This window comes from Eleutherodactylus coqui, chromosome 10 (genome assembly GCF_035609145.1).
Source record: "Eleutherodactylus coqui strain aEleCoq1 chromosome 10, aEleCoq1.hap1, whole genome shotgun sequence".
Classification (NCBI taxonomy): Eukaryota; Metazoa; Chordata; class Amphibia; order Anura; family Eleutherodactylidae; genus Eleutherodactylus; species Eleutherodactylus coqui.
In genome coordinates, this window is record NC_089846.1 from 56244689 (window position 1) to 56270523 (window position 25835).

At 45.0% G+C, this 25835-nt stretch overlaps 1 protein-coding gene across 3 annotated transcripts in view; it reads left to right on the forward strand.

Moving 5' to 3' along the window:
• Window positions 1-25835, forward strand: part of NOTCH4 (notch receptor 4) — a 57169-nt gene that overhangs the window by 21853 nt on the left and 9481 nt on the right. Inside the window, exons 4-23 of one of the 3 annotated variants that reach the window (XM_066581031.1) lie at window positions 589-924; window positions 1076-1198; window positions 2273-2503; window positions 3028-3183; window positions 3320-3505; window positions 3624-3737; window positions 5236-5469; window positions 5635-5745; window positions 6982-7168; window positions 7536-7681; window positions 8865-8984; window positions 9430-9582; window positions 12918-13146; window positions 15055-15256; window positions 15809-15959; window positions 16787-16971; window positions 18245-18374; window positions 19930-20169; window positions 23901-24013; window positions 25177-25472. In XM_066581031.1, coding sequence (XP_066437128.1) covers window positions 589-924; window positions 1076-1198; window positions 2273-2503; window positions 3028-3183; window positions 3320-3505; window positions 3624-3737; window positions 5236-5469; window positions 5635-5745; window positions 6982-7168; window positions 7536-7681; window positions 8865-8984; window positions 9430-9582; window positions 12918-13146; window positions 15055-15256; window positions 15809-15959; window positions 16787-16971; window positions 18245-18374; window positions 19930-20169; window positions 23901-24013; window positions 25177-25472 — 3643 coding nt within the window. The remainder of the gene's footprint in view (window positions 1-588; window positions 925-1075; window positions 1199-2272; window positions 2504-3027; window positions 3184-3319; window positions 3506-3623; window positions 3738-5235; window positions 5470-5634; window positions 5746-6981; window positions 7169-7535; window positions 7682-8864; window positions 8985-9429; window positions 9583-12917; window positions 13147-15054; window positions 15257-15808; window positions 15960-16786; window positions 16972-18244; window positions 18375-19929; window positions 20170-23900; window positions 24014-25176; window positions 25473-25835) is intronic. The other 2 variants (XM_066581032.1, XM_066581033.1) reach the window with 2 other exon arrangements.

The following is a 25835-nucleotide window of genomic DNA, read 5'->3' on the forward strand; positions in this document are numbered from 1 at the left end:
ACAGGAATCGCAGATCGCAGATAGGTGCGATCTGCGATTTTTTGTTCTATAATTTATCGGACGAGCGCATAAAAAGCGCTCATGTGTCCGATACCATTGCAAAGCAATGGTTTTAAAAAATCGCCGGACGCATGCGCATGCGCAAATCGCGGCAAAAAACGCCCGTCTGACTAAGCCCTCAAACTGTATCTCCAGGAACATTCAGTGCCTTTGTTATCTTTTGTATTATTTTCCTTGCTTGTACAAGGCAAAGATCTCTTCTTTTAACTTTTTGGAACAGTCTCATGACTTAACCGTATTTCTAACATGCAATTATACTTTACAGTCAACAACTAGCCAGTTCAGGTATTTGATATGTTTTATCTCAAGCACACCTGATGCAACTAATGCAGCACTTAAATAGATACATTATATGTACTTGAGACAATATGTGATTTGCAACTGTAAATTGTAGATCAGTCACTCAATTGTAAGATTAAAATGTCATAAATATCACAAATTTTGCCATTAGTTGCCGCCATAAAGCTATCAATAAAGCAACAACATTTTTGAGTAACATTTATAAGCCATATTATATAATTCTTGTAGGCAAGAACTGCATAGACCTGGACCATTGTACGACCAATCGCTGCATGAACAATGGAAAGTGTGTCAATAAGCCACCAGGATTTGAGTGCCAGTGCCAACTTGGCTTTGATGGAGAGGCTTGTGAGAAGGACATTGATGAATGCCTAGAAGCTGGGACCTGCAGAAATGGTGGAAAATGTATGAACTTCATAGGTTCCTTTGGATGTGAGTGCCTGGACATGTATGATGGCATCCACTGTGAAAGGAGACGAGGGAGGTGCTCCTCAAACAGCTGCTTTAATGCAGGAACGTGCCATCAAATAGACTCTACCTCATACCAGTGCGCATGCCCTCCAGGTTAGTGCATGGCTTCCATCTGTGTCATATGGCCTATGAATATTTTTGTGATCTTGGATCATTAATGCTTATCCACAATGATCTGGGCTCATTAGGGATTGCTGTTTGTTTGGTGTTGCTTATCTATGACTTGTTTTGTATTTTATATTAGGGTATACAGGTTCTCAATGTGAGGAGAACATTGATGACTGCATTAACCACAAATGTCAGAATGGTGGCACCTGTGTGGATGAACTTGAAAAATATACCTGTAAATGCCCACCTACATGGGAAGGTAAAGTCACAACCCTTCAATGCTCTATATCTAATCATACCCTCTTGTGTTGCTTGAACTTCCATGCCACGCTTCATTGCAATTCTCTTATCCATCAAGTTCTTATCATCACATGCACTGTTACCTAGACCTGAGAGAATAGATATATGGAAGTACGTAAGAGTGTATAAAACCATTACGGTCCAAGTGATTGACTTTTGGTTAAGTTAATTGGTCATGTCCACCTGGATCACTGTGGGAAACTCCAATCTGCCAAAACAGTAAAACCAATGACAAGTGGCAATCAGGGTAAAGTGGCCTCTATCGAAGGTTGAGATATCTTAGGCAGCAAGAGTCATTCCTTGAAGTTAATTTGTTCAAGGCAAGAAAAATGAACAAGTGTAAGGATGTGAGCGACTGTGATGAGCGGAAATATGATGTATCAGAGTATCTCCAAAATAGTAGGCCTTATGGGGTGTTTTCATATGCAGTTGTTAGTACCAACCAAAAGTGGTCAAAAGAAGGACAAATTGTCATGTGTAGTTGGCTGGGTCAGAGCATCTCCAAAATAGCAGGTCTTGTGGGGTGTTTCCAGTATGCAGTGGTTAGTACCTACCAAAAATAGTCTAAAGAAGGACAACTGGTGAACTAGCCACAGGGTATGAGTGCTCAAGACTCATTGATGTGCATTGTGAGTGAAGACTAGTATGTCCGATACAATCCCACAGAAGAGCAACTGTAGAACAGATTGTCTTCTAGCAATGATAGAAAGGTGAGACTGGTCCAAGGGAGGTCAACCAGTGAACCAGCGACAGGATCATAGGAGCCCAAGACTCACTGACATGTGTAGGGAGGGAAGGCTACTGTCTCTTGTCCGACGCCTTGCTTAAAGAGTTCCATGCGGGTGATGATAGAAAGGTGTTAGATCACATAGGACATCACAGCTTGCTGTATATGGAGCTGCGTAGTACTGTATACAATATTAGGCAGGTTGTTTTACTGTTATGGCAGAACGGTGCAATTAAGATCTATTTGGAGATGCATTTCACATTGTTGTAACGATTTGCAGATTATTGTTTTGCTGTGTTGTAACAGGAGCCTCGTGCGCTCGAGATGTGGATGAGTGCCAGTCTCCTGGCATATGTAAGAATGGAGGAACCTGTCAGAATATGCCTGGTGAATACAAGTGCGTGTGCGTCAACGGCTGGGATGGTGATAACTGTGAACACAACATCGATGATTGTGCCACTGCCACATGTGCAGAAGGAGCTACATGCATTGACCAGGTGGGGACGTACAACTGCCAGTGCCCACCAGGGAGGATTGGTGAGTTCTTGGGGACTATCAGCCAGACTATATGGATAGGTGTAATGCACAAATCTCGTACAAGGATCTCAGCTGTGTGAAACTGGCCTAACTGTTGTCATATTTCTGGACTATTGAGCCATGGGCGCTGCATGTGCTGCTGTAACGTTCCTCCTTGTAGTACTGAGCAAATATTAGAACACGCCTCTTAATAAATTTGGCATGTCTTATTCCAGCGCATTGTATATTAAAGACGTTGTCCCTAGATATCAACTTCTCCCCTATGTGTCCCATTTATGGGATAGCCAGACATTGTTGAGCGCTGTACTCTACTTCTCTTTGGTAGTCCCATAGAGATGAATGGAGTGGTATTTTTCTGTCGGTAGGGGTCCTGTGAATAAGTTGATATCCTGGGAAACCACCGTTCTTAATAAATCTGGGTCAATGTCTATAATATTCCTTATGTGGGTATTACATATAGTGTGTATCCATCTATGTGCACGGATCTCATCTGAATGTGTTCTTGAATCTTATCCATTCTTCAGGTCTTTTATGCCATATGGAGGACGGCTGTCTAAAAAATCAATGTCATCCAAATGCCACGTGTGACACTCACCCCTCATCTCACAGGGTATTCTGCCGCTGTCAGGCTGGCTATACCGGACCTACATGTTACGAAGACCTGAATGAATGTCAACTAGGTGAGAATAGTTACTTATTGTGTGCTTCATATGCCAATTCCCTAAAAAACACTAACCTCATCGACTCCTGCATCTTCTGCTCTCCTTACCAGTCCTTTATATATTCCATAAACTGATAATATGGCTCTCTCTCCAGGCCCGTCTCCTTGCGAACATGGTGGAGAATGTGTGAACACCGATGGCTCCTTCTTGTGCCGTTGTATACATGGCTACACTGGTACCCGCTGTGAAACAAAACGGAATGAATGCCAACCAAATCCCTGCCACAATGAAGGCACCTGCATTGACTTCTTAGGCAATTTCCAGTGCGTGTGTTCTTTAGGTAAGACTTGGCTAAGCAGCAAAAATGAGCTAAATATGAGCTAAATTAGACAATTCTCCTGACACTCAGTGGAAATGGGGTCAGTCTAAAACCTCTACATTTATCCATTCATCTCCAGGATATACAGGAAGTGTTTGCGAACTGGAGATAGATGAATGTTCAAGTTCTCCTTGCCAAAATGAAGCAAACTGCACAGATCTGCTAAATGGTGTTCGCTGTACATGTCCTCCAGGTGAGATAGATCTGTCATCACCCTATATGAAAACCCACCGCTAAACGCACTCCTAGATGATCTTAGCTATGCTAATACAGGCTTACATGATACACATCTGTGCCTACATGAGATCATCGTTACCTTATACAGTCACCTAAATAAGCTACAAACAATACATATATATACTCATCAGGAGGATGAGTTGTGAACTCCTCTATTATAATTGTGTGTCAGGAGCTGTATGATCATTATCAGTAACTATGACAGGAGTGTTTGTGTCCCCTTCTAGGCAGTTTCTGTGGTATGATTCATGCAACATCATTTCACAAACTGAGAATCTGACTAGAAACTGAATACATAAGCCCAAGTAAATATAAGCTAGTCAGGATTAAGATCACATGACCATCTGAAGAGAAAGAGGCCAGGAGCCTCAGACAGAAAAGAATAACTAAACAAGGTAACACTAGCTTACTTATAAACACTAGGGCAATAGCTACATAATGAATGGGGAAAAAAATCACAGAAATGGGCCTTTATGTGCAGATGCATGTAAGCCATAACTGCAACAAATACAGTAACAGAAGCACATGCCTCAGCATTAATATCTGAATAAAAATGTATAACTGCTTCATATATTATATAAATATATTTATTTATTTATATATATCCTCATAAAAGTGCAAAGGGTTTCTAACTCTAACTCACCTCTCTTTGGGCTTAGGCCTCCAAATGGATTTAGGGAAGGCCGGATACATGTCATAATGAATTGCTGCAGTTCTGAAGCACAGAAGACGACCAGCAAGCTACTACATTGGGGGCTCTAATAAAGTGGCCATTCAGTATATACGTCTATTTACTGGATCCACTTCTATTTTTGACTTTAAAAAACTGCATCACAAGCTGCTGTGGCATTTTTCCAAAAAAAGCTCTGTTTGTGTGAAGCTATCTTCATCGGTGCAAATAAAAACAAATAAAAAATCTTGTTATTTGTATAGCACCAACCTATTCCACAGCATTTTTAGGTAATTTATTTATTACCCCACCAAGCTGGGTACTCATTTTACCGACCTTGGAAGAATGGAAGGCTGAGTCAACCTTGAGCGGGCTACCGGAACCATGCAGGGATTGAACTCACAACCGTCAGGCTGTGAGCGAGAGTTTAAGACTGCATTTCTGCTGTCTTAGCACTCTACACCACACGAGGCTCATTAATGCAGATGAATGTCACTGGTGCCATAGGCATGGAAGATTTTTAAGTCTATTTACGAGGTGAACTGGCCATTTGAGCATTAGGACAGTGCCTTTGACCCGTGACCAAAAAGGGCCCACAACACGAGTCATATAAACCCCGAAAGACAAATGCTTCTTAAGGGCAACATCCTAACCGGGCTCAAGTAGACTATAGCTAGGGTGGTTTTACGAGACCTCTGACCGTTACTCCCTGTGGACCCAACACTATATGTTCTCATATTTTTTCATGTCGCTATCTCCTGATCCTCTGATTTTCTTTATGCAGGTTTTGAAGGCCAGCATTGCGAGTTAGATGTGAAGGAATGCTCCAGCTCCCCTTGTCACTTTGGTCACTGTGTAGACCACCCGGGTTTCTTCACTTGCGAATGTTTTGAAGGTTACACCGGCCTATGGTGTGAGCAGGATATTGATGAATGCCTAAGCCAGCCGTGCCACAACGGTGCCAAGTGTCTGGACCGGCAAAATGGTTATGAATGTTTATGTGAGCCGGGGATGACAGGTAACGCTGTGTTCCTCTTCCGCTGCCATTAGCTTCTAACACCTCTTGTTCTTTTTATCACCTGATGTTTTCAGTTCTTTTTCCAGCGGTTCTTTATCCCAAGACAAAGTCTGTAATGGAAGAGTGTGTTATTGCCTGCTATTACCATCTGTTCTTCTTTTGTAGGTCTCACCTGCGATGCCAATATTAATGAGTGTGCTAGTAACCCGTGTGTACGAGGACACTGCGTCGACCTTGTGAATGATTTCCAATGTCAGTGTGATTCGGGTTTCTCAGGTGACTTAAAGCATATGGAGATAAAAGTGTTCTCTTGTATTAAAAACTACTGATAAAAACTATTCTGAATTATATACATAGAGACGGAATGGCAACCTTATTAGAGCTCCTGCCTTTTCACAATTGGAGCTTCTCTATATAGAAATTCTCCCCGTGACCGCGAAGTGCAGCATAAAATCATCTGACAAGTTTTCGGTGGATCACTTTCAGTGTGAATCCTCATGAGATGGAAAACTCCAGTGAACTGAGTGACTTCCAACGAGGGCGGGTCATCGGTGCTAGACTAGTCGGGGCCGAAATTTCACTGCTAACCTTATGGGGTTTTCTTGGGCAACAGTGTGGAGAAGTATGGCAAGAATGGTGCAATCAAGGAAAGCATCCAGCGAAAGGGAATTCTGTGGTGGAAATAAGTCACTGATGAAAGGGATCAGAGGAGGATGTTAGGAATCGTTCTGATGAACAGGTGCTGCACAGTCAGGAGTAGCTGAGTACAACGCTGGTGCTCCAACTAATGTGTTCTAGCACACAACTCATCATATCCCAGCACTGATAAGATATAACAGCAGATGACCAGTTCTAGCTCCATTGTGTCTATGAGAAACAGAAAAGCAACTCTCCAGTAGGGGAAATAGAGCAAAAATGTAATCTTTGAGCAGTGGAAAAAACATTGCTTGGATAGATGGATCCAGATTTCTGTTGCACCATGTTGATGGGAGGTGCAAAATTTTGCGCAAGCAGCATGAGTCGATGACCCCTTCCTGTCAGCTGATCAGAACATGTGAGTGCCTCCTTCTAATCTGCAGCAACTACAAGAAACTTCCTGTCCGCAGAGGCCAATATTCTTGTAGAATGATTTAATCACCTAGTGGAATGTATGCTCATAATGAACTGCTGCAGTTCTAAAGGCCAGAGGAAGTCAAACGCACTACTAGGTGGGGGGCTCTTATAAAGTGGCCATTTAGTGCATGTGTCTATCTATATATATATATATATATATATATATATATATATATATATAAACAGAAATGGAGATCCCTGTCCTATAAACAGTGGAGTCATTGGGGAATTTCTCCTTCTCTCTGGTCCTTGAATTAATTCCTGTTCACTGATGAATGTATGATGGATGGAAGAAAGCTCTTATACTAATTTCATCGCAAAAACAGACACAGCGCTAAATTGATACAATGTGTCCTGTGTTTCATCTATAACTTGCTCTGAATCTCTTCTCCCTCTCAGGACTTCTATGTGACGTTGACATTGACGAATGTATGAGCAATCCTTGCCAAAATGAAGGGACTTGCATAAATGTAGACGGTGGCTTCCTGTGCAGCTGCCCATCGGGGACTGTCCTCCCTTTTTGCACTACTCAGAATATAACCTGCAGTAATGTTACCTGTCTTCATGGGAACTGTCGGGACAATAGGTGCGTTTTTGCTCTCTATATAGTAGCGAAATGGTTAATGTAAATGTATTGTCAGACTTGACCTGCTCATGTAGAATTTATTCCATAGAGGAGATGAAAAGTTGTTTTTTTCTTATGAGGATGTGATACCCATAATACGTAGAATTGGAATGTTTTTGATTTACCTAATTCCTTTCCAAAAAAGCTCCTCTTTATTCTGGAGCAACACCATTCATGCATCCCAACTTATCGGTGCCAGGTACTAGTCTTTAGCTAGAACTGCATCTTTTTTGCAAAAGGGCTTTCAGAAGGACAAACCTATCATTTGCTCGATGGATGATGGCGTATGTCACGGATGATGACTTATGTTTTCTGCTCTCCTTTGTAGTTCTCAGTGTAACTGTGACGATGGATGGATGGGACACACCTGTGACTCTCCCATTAATGACTGTGTGACCAATCAGTGCGAGAACGGGGGGACCTGCCAGCCACATCAAGATGGGTTTAACTGCAGTTGTGCTGCTGGATATACAGGTACCAAGCCTAACACAGAGAAGCATAGGTGTAGTATTCAAAAATATTTCCAAAAAATATCCACATATACAGCATTTATATATGTACAATAAAGCACAATTTTGGGTAGAAATGTCTATAATTGGATAATGCCTTTATTTATTCATTCTGCCATCAGCTGGTAACAAGATGTAGAGTTACTTTTACTACTAATCACAGCCAAAGACAAAATATACTGTCCTACCAAAAGTATTTGGACCCCGCTGTCAGTAGAATGGATTGTGTCTTATTAGCATGTCCTACACCATGCTATATAAGATGCAGACCCCCGGAAGTGTCAGCCATAGTGTTTGATGGGAACTGCACGCCATTAGATATACAGGTTATGCCGCTGTACACAAGCCATCCATTACAAAGCACAATGTATTGGCTGTCTACAATGGTGCGAGGAGCATTATCATTGGACAGTCGTGCAATGGAAGAACGTTCTATGGAGTGACGAATCATCCTACTCGATCTTCACATCAGATGGACGTACCTGGCTGTGGAGGATGCTGGGATACACCTTTTGCCTAGTGTGTTGTGTCAACTGTTAAGTACAACGGAGGTTCTATTACGGTCTGAGCATGTTTTACGTGGCATGGTCTGAGTCCGTTGGTTGTAGTGGCAAGAACCATGAACATGGAGGTGTACCATAACATTCTAGACAATAATGTGCTGCCGACAATGTGGCAATACTCTGGGAATGGTCAGCAATATGTCTAACAAGATAACGAGCCCTATCATAAATCCAATGATATTTTACGTTGGTTTGATGTTATGGATGTTCCACGATTGGACTGGCATGCAGAGTCCCAACCTGAATCCTATTGATTATCTTTGGGACAATGTGAAACAATGGGTTGGGAAATATGAACAGTGTCCATCTTCTTTGGAAGAACTCACCAGATGTTTGCAGGATGAAAGGAGGGAAATACCAGCTGAATTGTATCAGACGTTAATAGAAAGTATCCGATGTCACGTAGAGTGTCCGATGTCATTAGGGCCAAAGGAGCCCCCCTAAGTATTAACATATGGAAATAAATACTAATTTTGATTCTTGCTCAGACGTCCAATTACTTTGGTAGGATAGTGTATTCTAGCCATATAACACAATCACATTTCTACACATTGAAGACACTTATTTTTCATCTTCTTCTCTTAGGAATATATTGTGAGACCACCATATCACTCTGCCATTCAGACAGCTGTGAACACGGGGGAATCTGCTATGTGCACCCCAACCTTACTGTCCACTCCTGTCTCTGCCCTAAAGGGTGGAGCGGTAAGTGAAGTTATGGAACCATTCATCATTTTCATGTTCTTTCATTCTTATGTTCTTGGGTCACAATTCTTTTCTTGAAATGTATTACTTCCCCAATTTACTTTAGCGGGACCTGTAAACAGCAAAATTGGACACTTGGTCCCATCTGGTCCACAAGCCATGACGTTTATCTGGAAGATCTTTTTGGTTCTTTGTACCCTTCAGCGAATCTCTTACAAGACGTGCCCCTCTTTGATAAGATTGCTTCCTTATTCATCCCATCATGGTGACCTTTTGGTTAATTTGTCTTTTTCATAGACTGGAGCCTTTCCATTGTCACAAATATTTGGGACTTTTTGGTGCCATTAACTCTTTTGTTTTACGGGTCTGTAGCGGTTGGTCTTGCTTTGGAGCAAATGTTACCAATGGTTGCCAAGCAAGTTTACGTTCTATTATCTCATTGCAGGGTCCTCTTGCGAAGTTGATGTAGATGAATGTTTGGAAGATTCCTGTAAGAATGCGGGAAATTGTGTTAATAGTCCTGGGAATTACAGTTGTGTCTGTTCCCCGGGATACACAGGGCTACAGTGCGAGACAACACTTGACCACTGTTCAACAGGTAACGTAGACATATTATACTAGTGTTATAGGGACTTCCTGAATCTCGCCAATGTAGATGGGACGTCACAATCATTGAATTCATGGGTTGTTCCTCTAAGTAACAGGAAACATGCTCCTGGCTGATACCAGGGAATGAGTCGTGTATTCTTAGTCAGTAGTCCCTTCTCCAATCCTCAATTACCTCCAACAGGTCATGTTTTCAGGATTTCCTTAGCATAGCACAGGTTGTGTAATTATTGTCAGTACCAATGAGATTTCCACAGGTGTGCTCTCCATTGGATATCCTCAAAGTATGACCTGATGGGGGAGTTGAAGACTTAAAGGGGTGGTCTCGCGAAACAAAGTGGGGTTATACACTTCCGTATGGCCATATTAATGCACTTTGTAATATACATCGTGCATTAAATATGAGCCATACAGAAGTTATTCCACTTACCTGCTCCGTTGCTAGCGTCCTCGTCTCCATGGTTGCGTCTAAATTCGCCGGCAGCTTGCTTTTTTAGACGCGCTTGCGCAGTCCGGTCTTCTCCATTCAGCACGAGCCGCTTCAGTGTGCTCCCCGCTACAGCTCTTCTGCGCATGCGCAGACGAGCTGTCACTGCTCGGGAGCGCGCTGGAGCGGCCATTCTGTACCTTCCTCTGTTAGAGGAAGGTTCAGAGCTGCCGAGCTGTCCGGAGAAGCCGCCCAGCTGTCCCGCCGTCCAGCTGTCCTGGTAAGTGATGGGCCGGGGGGGGCTGCCGCTGCGCCGGGCTGCGCCGGGGGGGGGCTGTCGCTAGGCCGGGGGGGCTGCCGCTGTGATGGGGGGGCTGTCGCTGCGCCGGGGGAACTAGCGCTGGGCCGGGGGGGCTGCCGCTGCGCCAGGGGAACTAGCGCTGGGCCGGGGGGGGGCTGTCGCTGGGCCGGGGGGGGCTGTCGCTGCGCCGGGGGAACTAGCGCTGGGCCGGGGGGGGCTGTCGCTGGGTCGGGGGGGGCTGTCGCTGGGTCGGGGGGGCTGCCGCTGTGATGGGGGAACTAGCGCTGGGCCGGGGGGGGCTGTCGCTGGGCCGGGGGGGCTGCCGCTGTGATGGGGGGGGCTGTCGCTGCGCCGGGGGAACTAGCGCTGGGCCGGGGGGGGCTGTCGCTGGGTCGGGGGGGCTGCCGCTGTGATGGGGGAACTAGCGCTGGGCCAGGGGGGGCTGTCACTGGGCCGGGGGGGCTGCCGCTGTGATGGGGGGGGCTGTCGCTGCGCTGGGGGAACTAGCGCTGGGCCGGGGGGGGCTGTCGCTGGGTCGGGGGGGCTGCCGCTGTGATGGGGGAACTAGCGCTGGGCCGAGGGGGCTGCCGCTGCGCCGGGGGAACTAGCGCTGGGCCGGGGGGGGGCTGTCGCTGGGCCGGGGGGGCTGCCGCTGTGATGGGGGGGGCTGTCGCTGCGCCGGGGGAACTAGCGCTGGGCCGGGGGGGGCTGTCGCTGGGTCGGGGGGGGGCTGTCGCTGGGTCGGGGGGGCTGCCGCTGTGATGGGGGAACTAGCGCTGGGCCGGGGGGGGCTGTCGCTGGGCCGGGGGGGCTGCCGCTGTGATGGGGGGGGCTGTCGCTGCGCCGGGGGAACTAGCGCTGGGCCGGGGGGGGCTGTCGCTGGGTCGGGGGGGCTGCCGCTGTGATGGGGGAACTAGCGCTGGGCCAGGGGGGGCTGTCACTGGGCCGGGGGGGCTGCCGCTGTGATGGGGGGGCTGTCGCTGCGCCGGGGGAACTAGCGCTGGGCCGGGGGGGCTGTCGCTGGGTCGGGGGGGCTGCCGCTGTGATGGGGGAACTAGCGCTGGGCCGGGGGGGCTGCCGCTGCGCCGGGGGAACTAGCGCTGGGCCGGGGGGGGGGGCTGTCGCTGGGCCGGGGGGGCTGCCGCTGTGATGGGGGGGGCTGTCGCTGCGCCGGGGGAACTAGCGCTGGGCCGGGGGGGGCTGTCGCTGGGTCGGGGGGGCTGCCGCTGTGATGGGGGAACTAGCGCTGGGCCGGGGGGGGCTGTCGCTGGGTCGGGGGGGGGCTGCCGCTGTGATGGGGGAACTAGCGCTGGGCCAGGGGGGGCTGTCACTGGGCCGGGGGGGCTGCCGCTGTGATGGGGGGGGCTGTCGCTGCGCCGGGGGAACTAGCGCTGGGCCGGGGGGGGCTGTCGCTGGGTCGGGGGGGCTGCCGCTGTGATGGGGGAACTAGCGCTGGGCCGGGGGGGCTGCCGCTGCGCCGTGGGAACTAGCGCTGGGCCGGGGGGGGGCTGTCGCTGGGCCGAGGGGGCTGCCGCTGTGATGGGGGGGGCTGTCGCTGCGCCGGGGGAACTAGCGCTGGGCCGGGGGGGGCTGTCGCTGGGCCGGGGGGGCTGCCGCTGTGATGGGGGGGGCTGCCGCTGTGATGGGGGAACTAGCGCTGGGCCGGGGGGGGGCTGTCGCTGGGCCGGGGGGGCTGCCGCTGTGATGGGGGGGGGGGCTGCGCCGGTTACCTTCTGCCTGGCGGTGGGTGACAGGTCGGCCGTGTTCACTCCAGGGGTCCGGGCGGCGGCTGCGGGGCGTCTGGTTGCCATGGAGACACAGCTGGTAGCGTCTCGGGAGCGCGCACGTCGGGCTACAGCAAGCGATGCGAAAAGAGCTGGCGGCCATCTTGGGAAAAAGTTTTATAAGTTGCTGAAACGCTGGAATGGTAAGTAGAAACCAGCTAGGAAAGTAATTTACAGGGGTAATTAGTAATGTATGTTTAATTAGGGGGACTGGGCAAAAAAAAAATTCACTGCTTCCTCGAGACATCTCCTTTAATTTTGAAAAAAATACTACTTCAGTATATATGGACTGGACCCTAATATAATTGAAATCCTCATTGTCAAACAGACTGAGTGACATGTGGCTATAGTAAAAGCACATATAATAAACCCTAATGCAAAAACATTGCTAGAATTTTCATCACCTAGGGCAAGGGTTAAAAGGATGGGTGCCCATATGATATCTGATTCAAGCTGCACCCAAGGTATCAACGCTACATATTTTGCGAATTATACCAGTGTGGCTTTTTATTACTATATTTTGAACGTATCTCGATGACCTGCCATTAACTTATTGTTTCACACATTGGGGCTTATTTACTAATACTGTCTAAAAGTTAGACAGTGCAAACTTAGACAAGACAGTCTTAAAATGCGCCACTGAATGATAAATCTGTTGAATTTTTGGACTTTCTAGTCTAAGTTTAGAGCACCTATTAGTTGGCTACGTTTATGCCAAAAAACTGTCTGAAAGTGTCTGAAAACACATGATAAATGTGGCACAGGTATGTCATTTTGAATAGTGAATAAGCCCCGTTGTTTTTTCTTCCCCATAGACAGTTGCCAAAATGGAGGAACATGCACAAGTTTGATTGATTCATTCATGTGTGCTTGTCCACCCGGATACATGGGGAAGTTGTGTGAAGACAATGTGGACAGTTGTAAAAGTTTACCCTGCCAAAATGGAGGGACCTGCAGAAAGCAAAACAACTCGTACAAATGTGATTGTGCCAGAGGCTATGATGGAATAAACTGTGAGGTCAATACTCAGGACTGCACCAACAGGTAAGAGAGCCGTCAAGTACACAGGAGGCGAGTCGTTAAAGAGGTCCTGTCATGGCAGCATGGCTTTCCTGCACCCGGGGCAAAGATTCAGCTTGCCCCCCTCCACACACATACACATATATGAAGTTTGCTGTACCCCTCCCCAGCACCCCACCTTAATGACCAACTGATTTTTTTTATTTTTTTTTTAATTTTCATTGTCTCATTCCTAGAGCCACAGCTTGTTTAATTTTTCTGTTGACATAGCCTTAGGAGTTATTTTTTGCGGAACAAGTTAGATTTTTTTAATGGTATCAATGTATTGTTTAAATTGAATTCATTTTGGGGGGGATTGGGAAAAATAAAATTCACCATTTTTTTTTTATTTCATTTTAACGGGGCTCAGCATGCAGAATACATTTTTAAAGACTTGCATTTGTGTTGCCGCATTCCAAAACACTTTTATTTTTCCATCGACGGAGCTATATGACGGTTTGTATTTTGTTTGACGGGCTATACTCTTCATTCATCCCATTTTTGGGAAAATATAATGTTTTGGTCACTTTTTATTCCATTTTTTTGGGAGGCAAAGCTTTTTTACAGCGTTCACAATGCGGTATAAATAATACATTCATTTAATTCTATGGCTCAGTACAATTACCTTAATAACAAATGTATATAGCTTCTTCTTTTTGCAACTTTTACACACTTTTTAAAAAAAATTTTAAATATATGTTTTTCTATTTTTTATCACCGCATTCAAAGAGCCCCAACTTTTTTTTCCGTCAACAGCATTATGGGAGGGTTGTTGTTTTGTTTGCTGGATGAATTGTACTTTTTTAATGGTACCTTTTGATGTTCTGTATAATTTTTTGATCGCTTTCTGTTCCATTTTCTGTGAGGACATGCATAATTAGCTGTTTTTGCCATGTCTTTTTTTCACCATGTATGACCCATGTAGGTTAGCTAATATTCTAACTTTTTAATGTAAGTCATACGAACGCGGTGATACCAAATCTGTGGTGATTTTTTTTAGTGTTTGCTGGAGCTTTAATCTCATGGCTTATTTTTACTATGGCGTAGAATTGAAGCACAGGACCAAGCGCCATATATATACACTACTTGGTCCTTATCGGATTAAAGGGGCGACCCTCTATGCTGGGGACTGGAGAGCAGCATTATTTAAAGGGGTTGTCAAGTTAAAAATTAACTTTTTAAAAATAGATCCAAATGATTTAAAACAGCCAGTACTTACTTTTCTAAGCCCCAGCGATCCAACTCTGCCGCTCCACAATTCTACTGGTCTTTGTTGACTTATGAGACGCAGAGTGTTAAGGCAGCAGGAATACAGTCCTAAGCCCTCGATCACAACCTGAAGGTTGCAGGTTCAATCTTCGCTTGGTTCAGGTAGCCGTCTCAAGGTTGACTCCGTTGCCTTCCATCCTTCCGAGGTCGGTAAAATGAGTACCCAGCTTGCTGGGTGGTAAAAAGATGACTAGCAAACCACCCTGCAAAAACAGTCTGCCTAGAAAATGTCACGATGTGACATTACCCAAAGAGTCCTTCATGAGTCAGTGTTTGCACCAAGGGACTTTACCTTACCTAGTTGACAGCAGAAGCCAGGTGACCGCTACCTGCCAAACTGAGGCTGCAGCATTACTGCCCTTTCTCCTGGCATTAGCACTCACATCCTGGAGTTCAGAACAGTGATGCTCTGGCCTGTAATTGGCAGGCAGTGGTCACCTGACTTCCACTGTCAATACAAACCGGAAGGATCGCCGTGGCTGATCAGGGTAAGTACCCATTTGTTTTATTGTTTTAAATTATTTGGATGTAATTTTAAAAAGTTAGTTTTTAACTAGGCAGCCCCCTTAAAGTTGAAGGTATATAAATTTGGTACTTTTATAAACTTTATATATTTACATTTAGTTCCTGCCTTAATGGAGGTACCTGCGTCGATGGCATTGCCTCCTTCACTTGTCTGTGCCCAGAGAGATTCACCGGCAGCCAGTGTCAAGAGCAAGTGACATTTTGCAAACCAGAACCGTGCAAGAATGGGGGCACCTGCGATGATGTCCCTGCAGGGTACATCTGCTCCTGTCCTGAGATGTACACAGGGGACAACTGTGAGGTTAGTATAATCAATATTAGGCCAGGTGTTAAAAAATGGGGTCAACAAATAATTCTAAAGTCCACAGAGCAGGTCCATCAGAGAACATCTATGGCTTACAGTATATATCGTAGTAAGTCTGTTGAGCCTCATGCACACAGCCTGTATGGTACTACATGAAATCCCTACATCTCTGTCTTATGGACCCATAGTGCCTACATACAGTTATATATTCTTCTTTAGAAGCAACACTTCTAAGGGACGATACATCTATAAAACATTGAGATGATGCTATACATGGTCTTTTTAAACCCACATTTGCTTCTAATTTTGTCCAAGTGTTCGGGTTTCTTCAGCTATGCAAGAATGTTCTTCACACCAAGTTTCTTAGCAAACAAAACCCTCATAAATCCCCTAGCTGAAAAGCACTGAACATCTATATCACACCAATAGAAAGGTATAACCTATCTATAGGTAGATAGGAATGGCCTATCCATGGTCCCAAGTCATTGCTCTGCATTCGACAAGCCCAGGTTATCTACATTGCCTGATAACAGTTTCCTGTGTATCCAGAACACCGTAGATTTCTGTGCTCGTAAACCATGCGAAAATGGCGGCTCCTGCTCTCAGAAAGGGACCAACTACCATTGTTTTTGTACTCTTGGATGGGGTGGAAGTCACTGTGAGATCGCTCTTCTGACCTGCATGGCCACAGCCTCCAGAGGTATCAAGTGAAAAGTATAATTTAATATAGACCACAAACTATTGTACATACATGTATGCCTAAACTCTTGAAGGAGCTCTAGAAATGAATGTAAAAGTAAATAAGAAAGTTTTGCCCTCACTTTTTATCAGAAATAGTCTTGCAGAGAACACAAGGGATGTTGATATGCTGCTGATCTGCTCCATTTTCTACTGTTGGTTGATTGGGAATTTGGGGTTTTACCAAGGGGCAGAGCTTCTTCCTGTTGCAGATAGGACACAGGGGAGGCTCCTGCTGCAGCCAGTTCTCAGACACAGGACTGTAAAGGTCCATTTACACCAGCCAATGATCGCTCAAACGACAGTTTGAGTGACAGCTTTGAGTGATCATTTTCATAAACTATTAAGTGGCTACTCAGCTACTTAAGAGCAATTAAGTGTGCAAATAAAGCCTTCCCTGAATGCAGTTAATAGCCCAAGGCTACTATCTGTCCTCTAATCCTTTGTTCTCCACAGGGAAACAATGCTATCAGAACTCCCTGTGGAGAACTGCTGATAAGGCTGAATGCCGATTATTAGGATGGACTGAATTTAACCATCAGCAAGCAGTGCCCGAAAAGCGCATGACGGGCGCGCATTTAGATTCCCCGAACATCGCTAAAACGATCGCCTTTTAGCGATTTTTTTTTTTTTTAGCGATCATCGGCTGGTGTAAAAGGAGGAGGAGGGAGATATGGCTGATCTCTTGAGACACACAGAAAATTTCTTAAAACATTTCTCAATTTTCATTGTAATATGAGACAAATAGTATTGTTTAATGTTCCATTCCACTAATCTCCACTCTCAAAGGAATAAACCCAGATTCACTATGTAACGGACATGGACACTGTGTGGACTCTGGTGCATCGTATGTGTGTCACTGTTTTCCTGGTTATTCTGGTGCTCTTTGCCAAGAGAAGATTGATCCATGCCAACCAAACCCTTGTAAAAATGGTGGCCGATGCCGGGAACTTTCTGGGTCACCTTCCTGCCAGGTAAAATAATATTCCTATAAAATGCACAGATAAAAAGAAATGTACTCGTCTATTAGACACATAAAAATAAAAAATATTTTTCCATTACTCTTTGCTCTGCAGCAGGTGAATGAACTCTATTTTCCTTGTTATCAGCTTTCCAGCTGTAGTGTTCTTGTTTTAATGCCATGACTATCAGGGAGCTCAAGCAGTGTCTGCCACCATGATGCTCCAAAATCTAATATATCTTTAAATGAACTGTTGGAAAAAATGAATATGACAATGATACCCTGTTTCCCCAAAAATTATCCCTACACTGATACATTACATTACCTAGCAGGCTAGGTCCGGGTCCTCCCGCTACTCTCCGGAGCTCCAGCGTGCTTGCTGCAGTCATTGGCCGCACACAGAAGATCACTTCCTGGTTATGGGATTCAAAAATACCCGCTTCCAGGAAGTGATGGCTGTGGTTGGTCCTTGAGTGCTGCTAAGCCAATCAGTGCAGCAATCGATGAACCAATGCAATGGCTGTAATTGGTTCATCGAGCGCTGCATTGATTGGCTGAGCAGCGCTCGAGAACCAATCACAGCCATCATGTTGTGGAGGCGGGATTTATGAATTAGCCAATCAATGCCGCAGCTCAGCCAATTCATAAATCCCACCTCCACAACACGATGGCTGTGATTGGTTCTTGAGCACTGCTCAGCCAATCAATGGAGCGCTCTGTGAACCAATCACAGTCATTGCTTCCTGGAGGTGGAATTTATTAATCCCGTAACCAAGAAATTATCTTTTGTGGGTGGCCAAGGACTGCAGCAAGCGTGCTGGAGTTCCGGAGAGCAGCAGGAGGGCCAGGATCTAGCCTGCTAGGTCAGTATAATAAGACATCCCCCAAAAATAAAACTCAGTGCCTCTTTTGGGGCAAAAATTTATATAAGACCGGGTGTTAGTTTTGGGGAAACATGGCTTAAACAGGCTGGACTAGATGGACAAACAGGCTGGACTAGATGGACACTGTCTTCATTCGGCTTTACAAACTATGTTACTATGTTACTATGTTACTATGGTAGATACAAAACCTTTTAGAGGATATGTAAGGAAAGTCTCTAAGTTCACCAGGACTTTCCATTTTTTTTCAATCTTCTACTTAGCCTGTTGCAACATCATCACATAGGAACCAGTACAGCAATGAAGGAAACATTGTATCATCATACTGATGCTAGGCTGTCAGCACTTACAATTTTCCTTCATTCATTCATTCAATATTAATTCATGTTCATTTTCCCCTTTTAGTGCCCCCTCGGTTACTTAGGAAAAACCTGCACAGAAAGAGACCCATGCCAACCACAACCGTGCCAACAGAATGGAGTGTGTGTGCCCCAAGGCAGCAGCTATCACTGTGTATGTCCTTTAGGAACCCAAGGTAAGGGCAGACATTCCTTTAATTCACTAATTTTTGGATTAAGGGCCATAAAGAGTGCAAAGAAGGAGCAGTAAACTTTATTGAGAATGACCAGCTTAAGCCAAATCCCTATACATTGTCATATACTCAAATCAGGCAGAGTAGGAACTGAGGCAGCACCCATAAGTTTCTACGACTAAACTAGCCACAGACCTTAGTCATATTCTGAAAATATTGGTGGAACATGCTCGTAATAAGATACTCATGGGGACATCAATTGACTTACAGGGTAGCTATCTATAGGTGGCACTAGAGGGACAGTTTTCTGGAGAACAGCTATTTTGCATACTATGTCCCAGGGTACATTGCACTAAAGACTACCTACCAGCTGAGGTGTCTCTAAAATATGAATCCGTACCTATATACTCTATAGCATATGAGACTTGTCACTATTATTTTTGCATTTTCAACTCAAAATAAATATAAAGAGGAAACGTAAGTAAATATTTTTGCCCCCCACCCATGCTGTGATCTGTTCTGTTTTTTGCAAAACATACATGCGAGAACACAGAAACCAAAGATGGTCATATAAGTGAGCCCAGTATCTCTGTGGATGCCTACATTTGTTTCTCAGCCCTGGGTGAATGTGACAAAAACAACTTAAAATGGTTTTCTGTAACTGTAATATTGATGATGATGACCTATCCTTAGGATCATTAATATCTGATTGGTGGAGTTTTTCCATGCGGGACCCCACAACCTTCCCGATCAGCTGCTTGCAGAGTCTTGTGGCCTTTTCACATTGCCGTACATTTTGTAGTGGCTATTCCTGGTATAGCAGTTCAGTCTCATTCACTTAAATGAGCTGCTCTTAGGCTGTGTGACAAATGAACATGACATTACTGGCTTGAGAAGGGGGCCACAGCACTCACTTCAGCACTGCAGTCTGTTCAAATGGCTGATCGGTAGAGGTCTCCAAGTGCGGATCCACACCAATCAGATATTAATGATCTATCCTGATAGACTATAAATATTGGGGTCCCAGAACACCCTTTTAAGTGTCAGGCACAGTACCCACTTATTAGTGGCATCCTATGTGCCCCCCAGCCCCCCCCCCCCCCAAAAAAAAGTGGCAACTTTTCTGCACATCACAAATGTGAACAATGCTTTAAATAAGGGTAGCTTCAAATAAGCGTAAGTGCAAAAATGCAAGTTTTTTTGCGCCATGAACGTCACGCTATAACGCACATATCTGTGCATTTTGCTGTACTCTTTGCGCTTTCGGTGACCGTTGATTTTCTGCAAAATTGCTCAAACCCCCGTAGACTCTTAGGGAGCCTTTGGTGCACAAATGCACACTAAGATAGACCATGCTGTGTGTTTTCTTGCGCGTGGGAGATGAGGATGAACCCATTGTAAATAATGTGTTCTATTCTCTGCGTATTGCGCTCAGTTTTGCGCACAAAAACACGCTCTTGTGAGTCCGGCCTAAGAGGATGTTAAAACATAATAAGCTTGAAGATGTAAGGAGACGAGTGTCAGCTCTGCGGTTCATATATTCCTTCTCTTTTATCAGGAGCTCGGTGTGAAATCAACATTGATGACTGTGCCACCCACAAACCTCGGTGTTTTCATGGGGGCACTTGTGTGGATGAGGTGGGTGGTTTCACTTGCCTGTGTCCTCAAGGCTATGTAGGAGACCGCTGTGAAGGGGATGTGAATGAGTGTCTCTTCAACCCATGTGACCCTCGAGGAACACTGACCTGCGTCGAGGTGGCCAATGGCTTCCATTGCCAATGCCATCAAAATTACACAGGTAAAGCCTTGTCACATTTCATTTCCACCAGCTGATTCTGTGTTCTCCGTGTAATGGTGGGCGGCATTTTATCAGTTTTCCCTTTCTTGGGTATATGAAAGGTTTACATACTAAGAAAGAGAGACGACTGTAAAGTTGTGCCACTACAATGGATATACTATTTATTTATGGTGCTCCGTGTGCCAATTTCTCCCCCAGTGCAACATCTCCCAGATTGATTTATAGGGGCTTTCCAAAATTTTTTAAGCCGCGGTCAGACGAGCGGTTTTCTTTTTGCGCGCCTATGTGTGCAAAACAAATTGCATCTATTAGAACCATTGGTTTCCTATGCAGTGTTCACATGTCCATTTTTTTTTAGTGGCGCAAAATACTCGCACCAGCAAAAGATAGGACATGCGTGCCTATAATGCACACTGGTACGGTCCTTTCTGCGCATAAAGAAATCGTGGGGCCGGCGCTGCTGCCATTCAATTTATTTCTGAGCGCTGTCTCTGATTGGCTGAGCTCTGTGACCAATCACAGCCATTCAATAAAAGGCTGAGCACTGCCTCAGATTGGTTACAGTGTTTAGCCAATCAGAGGCAGCGCTTCCTGAAGGTGGGGATTTTTCAATCCCTGGCCACCAGAATACAGATGAAGACTATCGGGGAGGGGAGAGGAGCCGGACAGCGCTTTTAGGTGAGTTAATTTTTTTTTTTTTAACAGCTACGGATGATTTTTGGGGGAGGGCTAATATTTCAAGCCACCCCCCTGAAAATCCTCGCTACAGCGGTTGCCTTTTTCCTCCCATTGCCTTCAATGGGGCGGCAGCAGCGCCGGCCCTATTGAAAGCAATGGACTAGCATCGCGGTCCTCTGTAACAGCAGTGGCAGTGGATTCTTTCGTCCGTGCTGCAGTCCCCTCATTACTGAACACCGTGACAGTGCTGTCACGGTGTTCAGTGATGAGGGGACCTTCATGGAGCAGATGCACATCTACAAGCACAGCTGCTCCAGTAGCACAGAGCTTCGTTCATGTGAGTTTTGCACATCCATGGGGAGTATTTTTTTTGCGCACATAGGTGCGCAAAAAAAGGACGCTCGTCTGACCGAGGCCTTAGGATGTTCACAGATGCAGGCTTTGTTTAGGTTTGCTGATGTGGTTTGTAAAGCCAAAATTAGGTGAGGATCATAAAAGGAGAGAATAAATAAAAGGCAGAAACAATTTCTTCTCTTTTTTGGATCACCTTCTACTTTTGGCTTCAAAAACTGCATTAAAAAACCTGAACCAAAACAGTATGTGGGAACACACCCTTAGGGCTCGTTCATACGAGGGACCTAATCGTGCAAAAAATTTGCGGCTAACTGTGCAAAAAATTGCGTGAATAGACGATTTTCCTTGATTGAGTCCTGAGTGTCATTATCGTGAAAATAGCACATTAAAGCAATTGGAAGCTGCATGTTGCAGAAAAAAGCGCTGCTGTTCGGAATTCCCTCGATTGATAGAAATCCTCCTAATGACTTACATACAGGAACCCATCTTCTTTTCCGGCCATTGGACGCAGCTAAACGCCTGTCTATTGACATTTCTGTGTTTTGCGCCTCAAAGATAGGCCAAGACCTATATTTTCGTGCAGCAGAGAATTTTAGTTGCTAAATTTCAGTCACTGATGTCCTATTTTTTTTAGGTGTGATTTTTTAAAAATGTATTTATTTTTTTTGTGAGCCTAAAATTCCTTTGTCTGATTGTTTCTATATGAAACCATTGTTTCTAATAGTTGCAATTTTTTGGCTAATTTAGCTGCGCAAATTCCCTTGTGTGAAGGAGCCCTTATTAATCACCTATTCTAAGCTTACTGGGAACAACCAATCTTTTACCACACTCTGTATCGGACTTTCATCCTGAAGAACTTTCCTAATAATTTCCATTGTTTCAATTGACAACCCTCTTCTTGGGACCATAGTTGCTTTTAATTAGTCCCAGTCCAACAGCTCGTTAAAGGCCACATTTACTCCCTTGGGGCTCTGGCAGACGAGCATTTTTTTTTCTCGCAACTATCTGCGCAAAAAAAGTGTGCTGCACAGATGTGCAAAATTGAATGCCAGCTGAGCGCTGCCTCTGATTGGTCACAGCGCTCAGTTAATCAGAGGCAGTGCTTTCTGGAGGCAGGGATTTTTAAATCCCTGGTCAGAACAAAATGCTGAAGAACACTGCCGGTGACTTAGAGAGAAGAAGCACTAGAGCCCCGACAGCGCCGGTAGGTGATGTATTAATTTTTAAAAATGTTTTCATTCAGCTAGCACTTACTTTCAGGGAAGGGCTTATATTTCAAGCCCTTCCCCGAAAATCACTTGCCTGCATCCCATTGCTTTTAATTGGGCGGCAGCAGCTGTTGGTTATTGATGTCCATGTAGTTTACCTAAAAATACATAATCATGAAAAATCATGCCAGTTAAGGGCGCCCACCCACTGGCGTTTGCGATTTTCGTGCGCGAAAAACGCAGCGTTTTTGGCGCGTTTTCCGCGTGTTTTTCGCGGCTTTTTCGTGGCATTTTCGCGGCTTTTTGCGTTAATTTACATTGACATTCATGGGTGCATTAAGAGAAAAATAAGGACACATATGCAACTGACAGTTCCTATGTTAAAAATTGCAACGGACTGAAAAAAAAAACGCCAGTGGACAGGAGTACATTCAAAACTAATTGCTCTTGAGAAAAAACGCAAAACGCAAAGGAAAAAAAATCGCCAGTGGGTGGGCGCCCTAACACTCAATTCATGTGCAAGACGCATTTGCATGACTGTAGGGCTCTTGGCCACAACCCCTACCCAAACTGCAGGGTAGTTTGCAATTATACAATTGTTCAAGTGAACCAGGTTGGAGGATGGGCCTTTTGGGTGATTTGCAGAAACTAGGCCAGCAATATTGGCGTCTATCTTGGGCAGGAACACCATCTGGGAGACGGTCTATCAAATTTCTTGGAGCAGCGGTGAACAGGTAGGAGATGCTGTGGAGGCAGATTTCGAGGGCATCCGTACCAAATTCAGTAGCAGAACAACTGAATTTGGTACGGAAACCTGGTAGACCAAAATCCATGCCAATCAGAAGGCCAGTGCCGTCTTTACAAATATCTCATTCAGTAGCAACTTTGAACCATGGCAACATTTTCTACACTGACCTGGCTGAACACTAAAGCCTAGACAGACTCTCTCTGCACACCAACCTTTACTTGTGCGTCATAGCTACTCATACCTCAGCAGTATCTTATATAGCATCTTCTTTTCTTTTTGACTGCCCAATGACAGCCCCTCCTACTACACCAAGTGAGAGCGCTCTCCCATTCAAAAAACCATGGCTACTGCCTTAACACAATAACTTATTTAACTATTTAAAACATAGCAATAAAGGTGGAGCGGTTAGTCACCCATGTTACACTGGTACTGGTTTTAGAAATGTGAATTGCAATGTAATTACATCATTTTTTCCTGGTCTGGAATAAGATATTCCATTAATTAAAATAATTTACATTCATTGATTTGAGATATATTTCATAAAGCTGCAGTTGCTATGAGCTCAACCCATAGTTGCTACAGGTAAAATGGCCATCCTCTAAATATGGTGATCCCACCATTTTTGCCAAGGGTTGTAAATGGAGCAAGGTAGTGTGGGATTGTTTCCTGTTCGTCTGAATCTCCCTTTTCTATGTTCAGTTTTCTTATTATTATACCTCATGCACATTTTGTACTCTCCCTAGGTCAGAGGTGTGAAAATATAATCAATGTTTGTGACAATAACCCATGTGAGAATGGCGGAGTCTGTGCATTGGCCATAAACACTCGTCTTGGATTTACATGCACTTGTCCAAAGGTAATTAATTATCAATAATTAAGAACTAGAGATGAGCGAACGTACTCGGTAAGGCCGATTTCGCAATCGAGCACCGCGATTTTCGAGTACTTCACTACTCGGGTGAAAAGTACTCGGGGGCGCTGTGGGGTGGGGCGTGGCGTGGTGGAGCGGGGGGTAGCAGCGCGGAACAGGTGGGAGCTCTCTCTCCCTCTCCCCCCCCCCACTCCCCTCTGCAACCCCCCGCTCACCCACAGCGCCCCCGAGTACTTTTCACCCGAGTAGTGAAGTACTCGAAAATCACGGTGCTCGATTGCGAAATCGGCCTTACCGAGTGCATTTGCTCATCTCTATTAAGAACATGTTAAGAGGAAGAACACTGATCTAAGCAAATGTATTTGACGAAAGCAATGTTTTTGCCTTCTTGACCAAATAGAACTACCAGCATCCCATTAGGTGATTGGTAAATGTTAATGTCACTTATTGTTTTATCATTGATCATCTTTGCTTACATTGGGCAACCACCATCCATAACTGCAAGTCACTTGGAATAAAGGTTTCGAGAATATCAATGGGATTGTCCAATCATCTAATGTACATGAGTAGAGTCAACAGTCTCCCGACAACAGAAGTAGAGTGATAGGCCACCAACAAGGCCAAAACGTTGCTTTCCCCGGAAACGAGCCACCGTTGGAGTCTACAAGCTGCTTATTCGCCGTTCTCTATAGAAATAAGCACACACTCATGTTAAGCCAAGCATGTTTATGGACATCTGCAGAGATAACTGTAAATTATTGTTATCTATAAAGCTGCAACCAGCAGAGCATTTCCATTGCAGTAGCAACAACAGAGAAAATGTATCACACAGTGGCCATTTAGATGAATGGTCCTATATGGACAGCTCAAGTCTGCTACAATGGGAGCCACTCTCATAGAGCAACTATTCTAGCTTATAGATGGGTTGGTTACATCCATTAAATCCAAATGAGACAACTTTTTTAATGCTAATTTTAAATTCTGGCAAAAATAAGCTAAAAGGAAAAAAAAGTGATGGTATATTGCATAATTACTGTAAATTTAGCCTTGCGGTACATTGAGATTCCTGGGTCAGTGTCTGACCCCATTACGGTACCTATGGTTCTTTATGTTGTATTTTCCTCTTGTTTTGTTTTTTTTTTGCTCAGGGATATTTGGGACCCACCTGCAGCACCAACATGTGCTCCTCATTCACTTGCTACTCAGGAGGAACTTGTGTCTTGGGAGTGGATGGGAAACCACGTTGTAATTGTTCACATGGTTTTACTGGACCAAGGTGCCAACAGTATGTGGGACCAACCTCCTCACCTCCCCAAGGGCCTTGGAAACAATGTCCACATGCTGATTGTCGGAGAAACTTCCGAAATGGAATCTGTGATAAATATTGTAACAACAAGGCATGTCTGTATGATGGATTTGACTGCAACACTACGGGAATCTGCAAGTAAGTCATAAAGATTGAAGGATCTCTTGGTACAAAGTACCTAAAAGGGGATGTACCAGAATTCACTGATCGATGGGAATCTCATTGCTGAGACCTCTACTGATCCCGGGAACAGAGGTCCTATGCTCCCCCTTCCTCAATAAGGACTTACTGCACACCCCACAGTGAAAAGGAAATTGACTGGAATGGCAGTCATGTATGCATGGTGCCGCTCCATTCATTTTCAATAGGACTGCTGGAGATAGCGGAGCACAAACATTTGGTTATTTCCATCAGCCCTATCAAAATGAATGGAGTGACAGCTGTGTATGCGCAAACACAGTTCCATTCAATCTGACATCACTGTAGGTGGGAGACGTGACC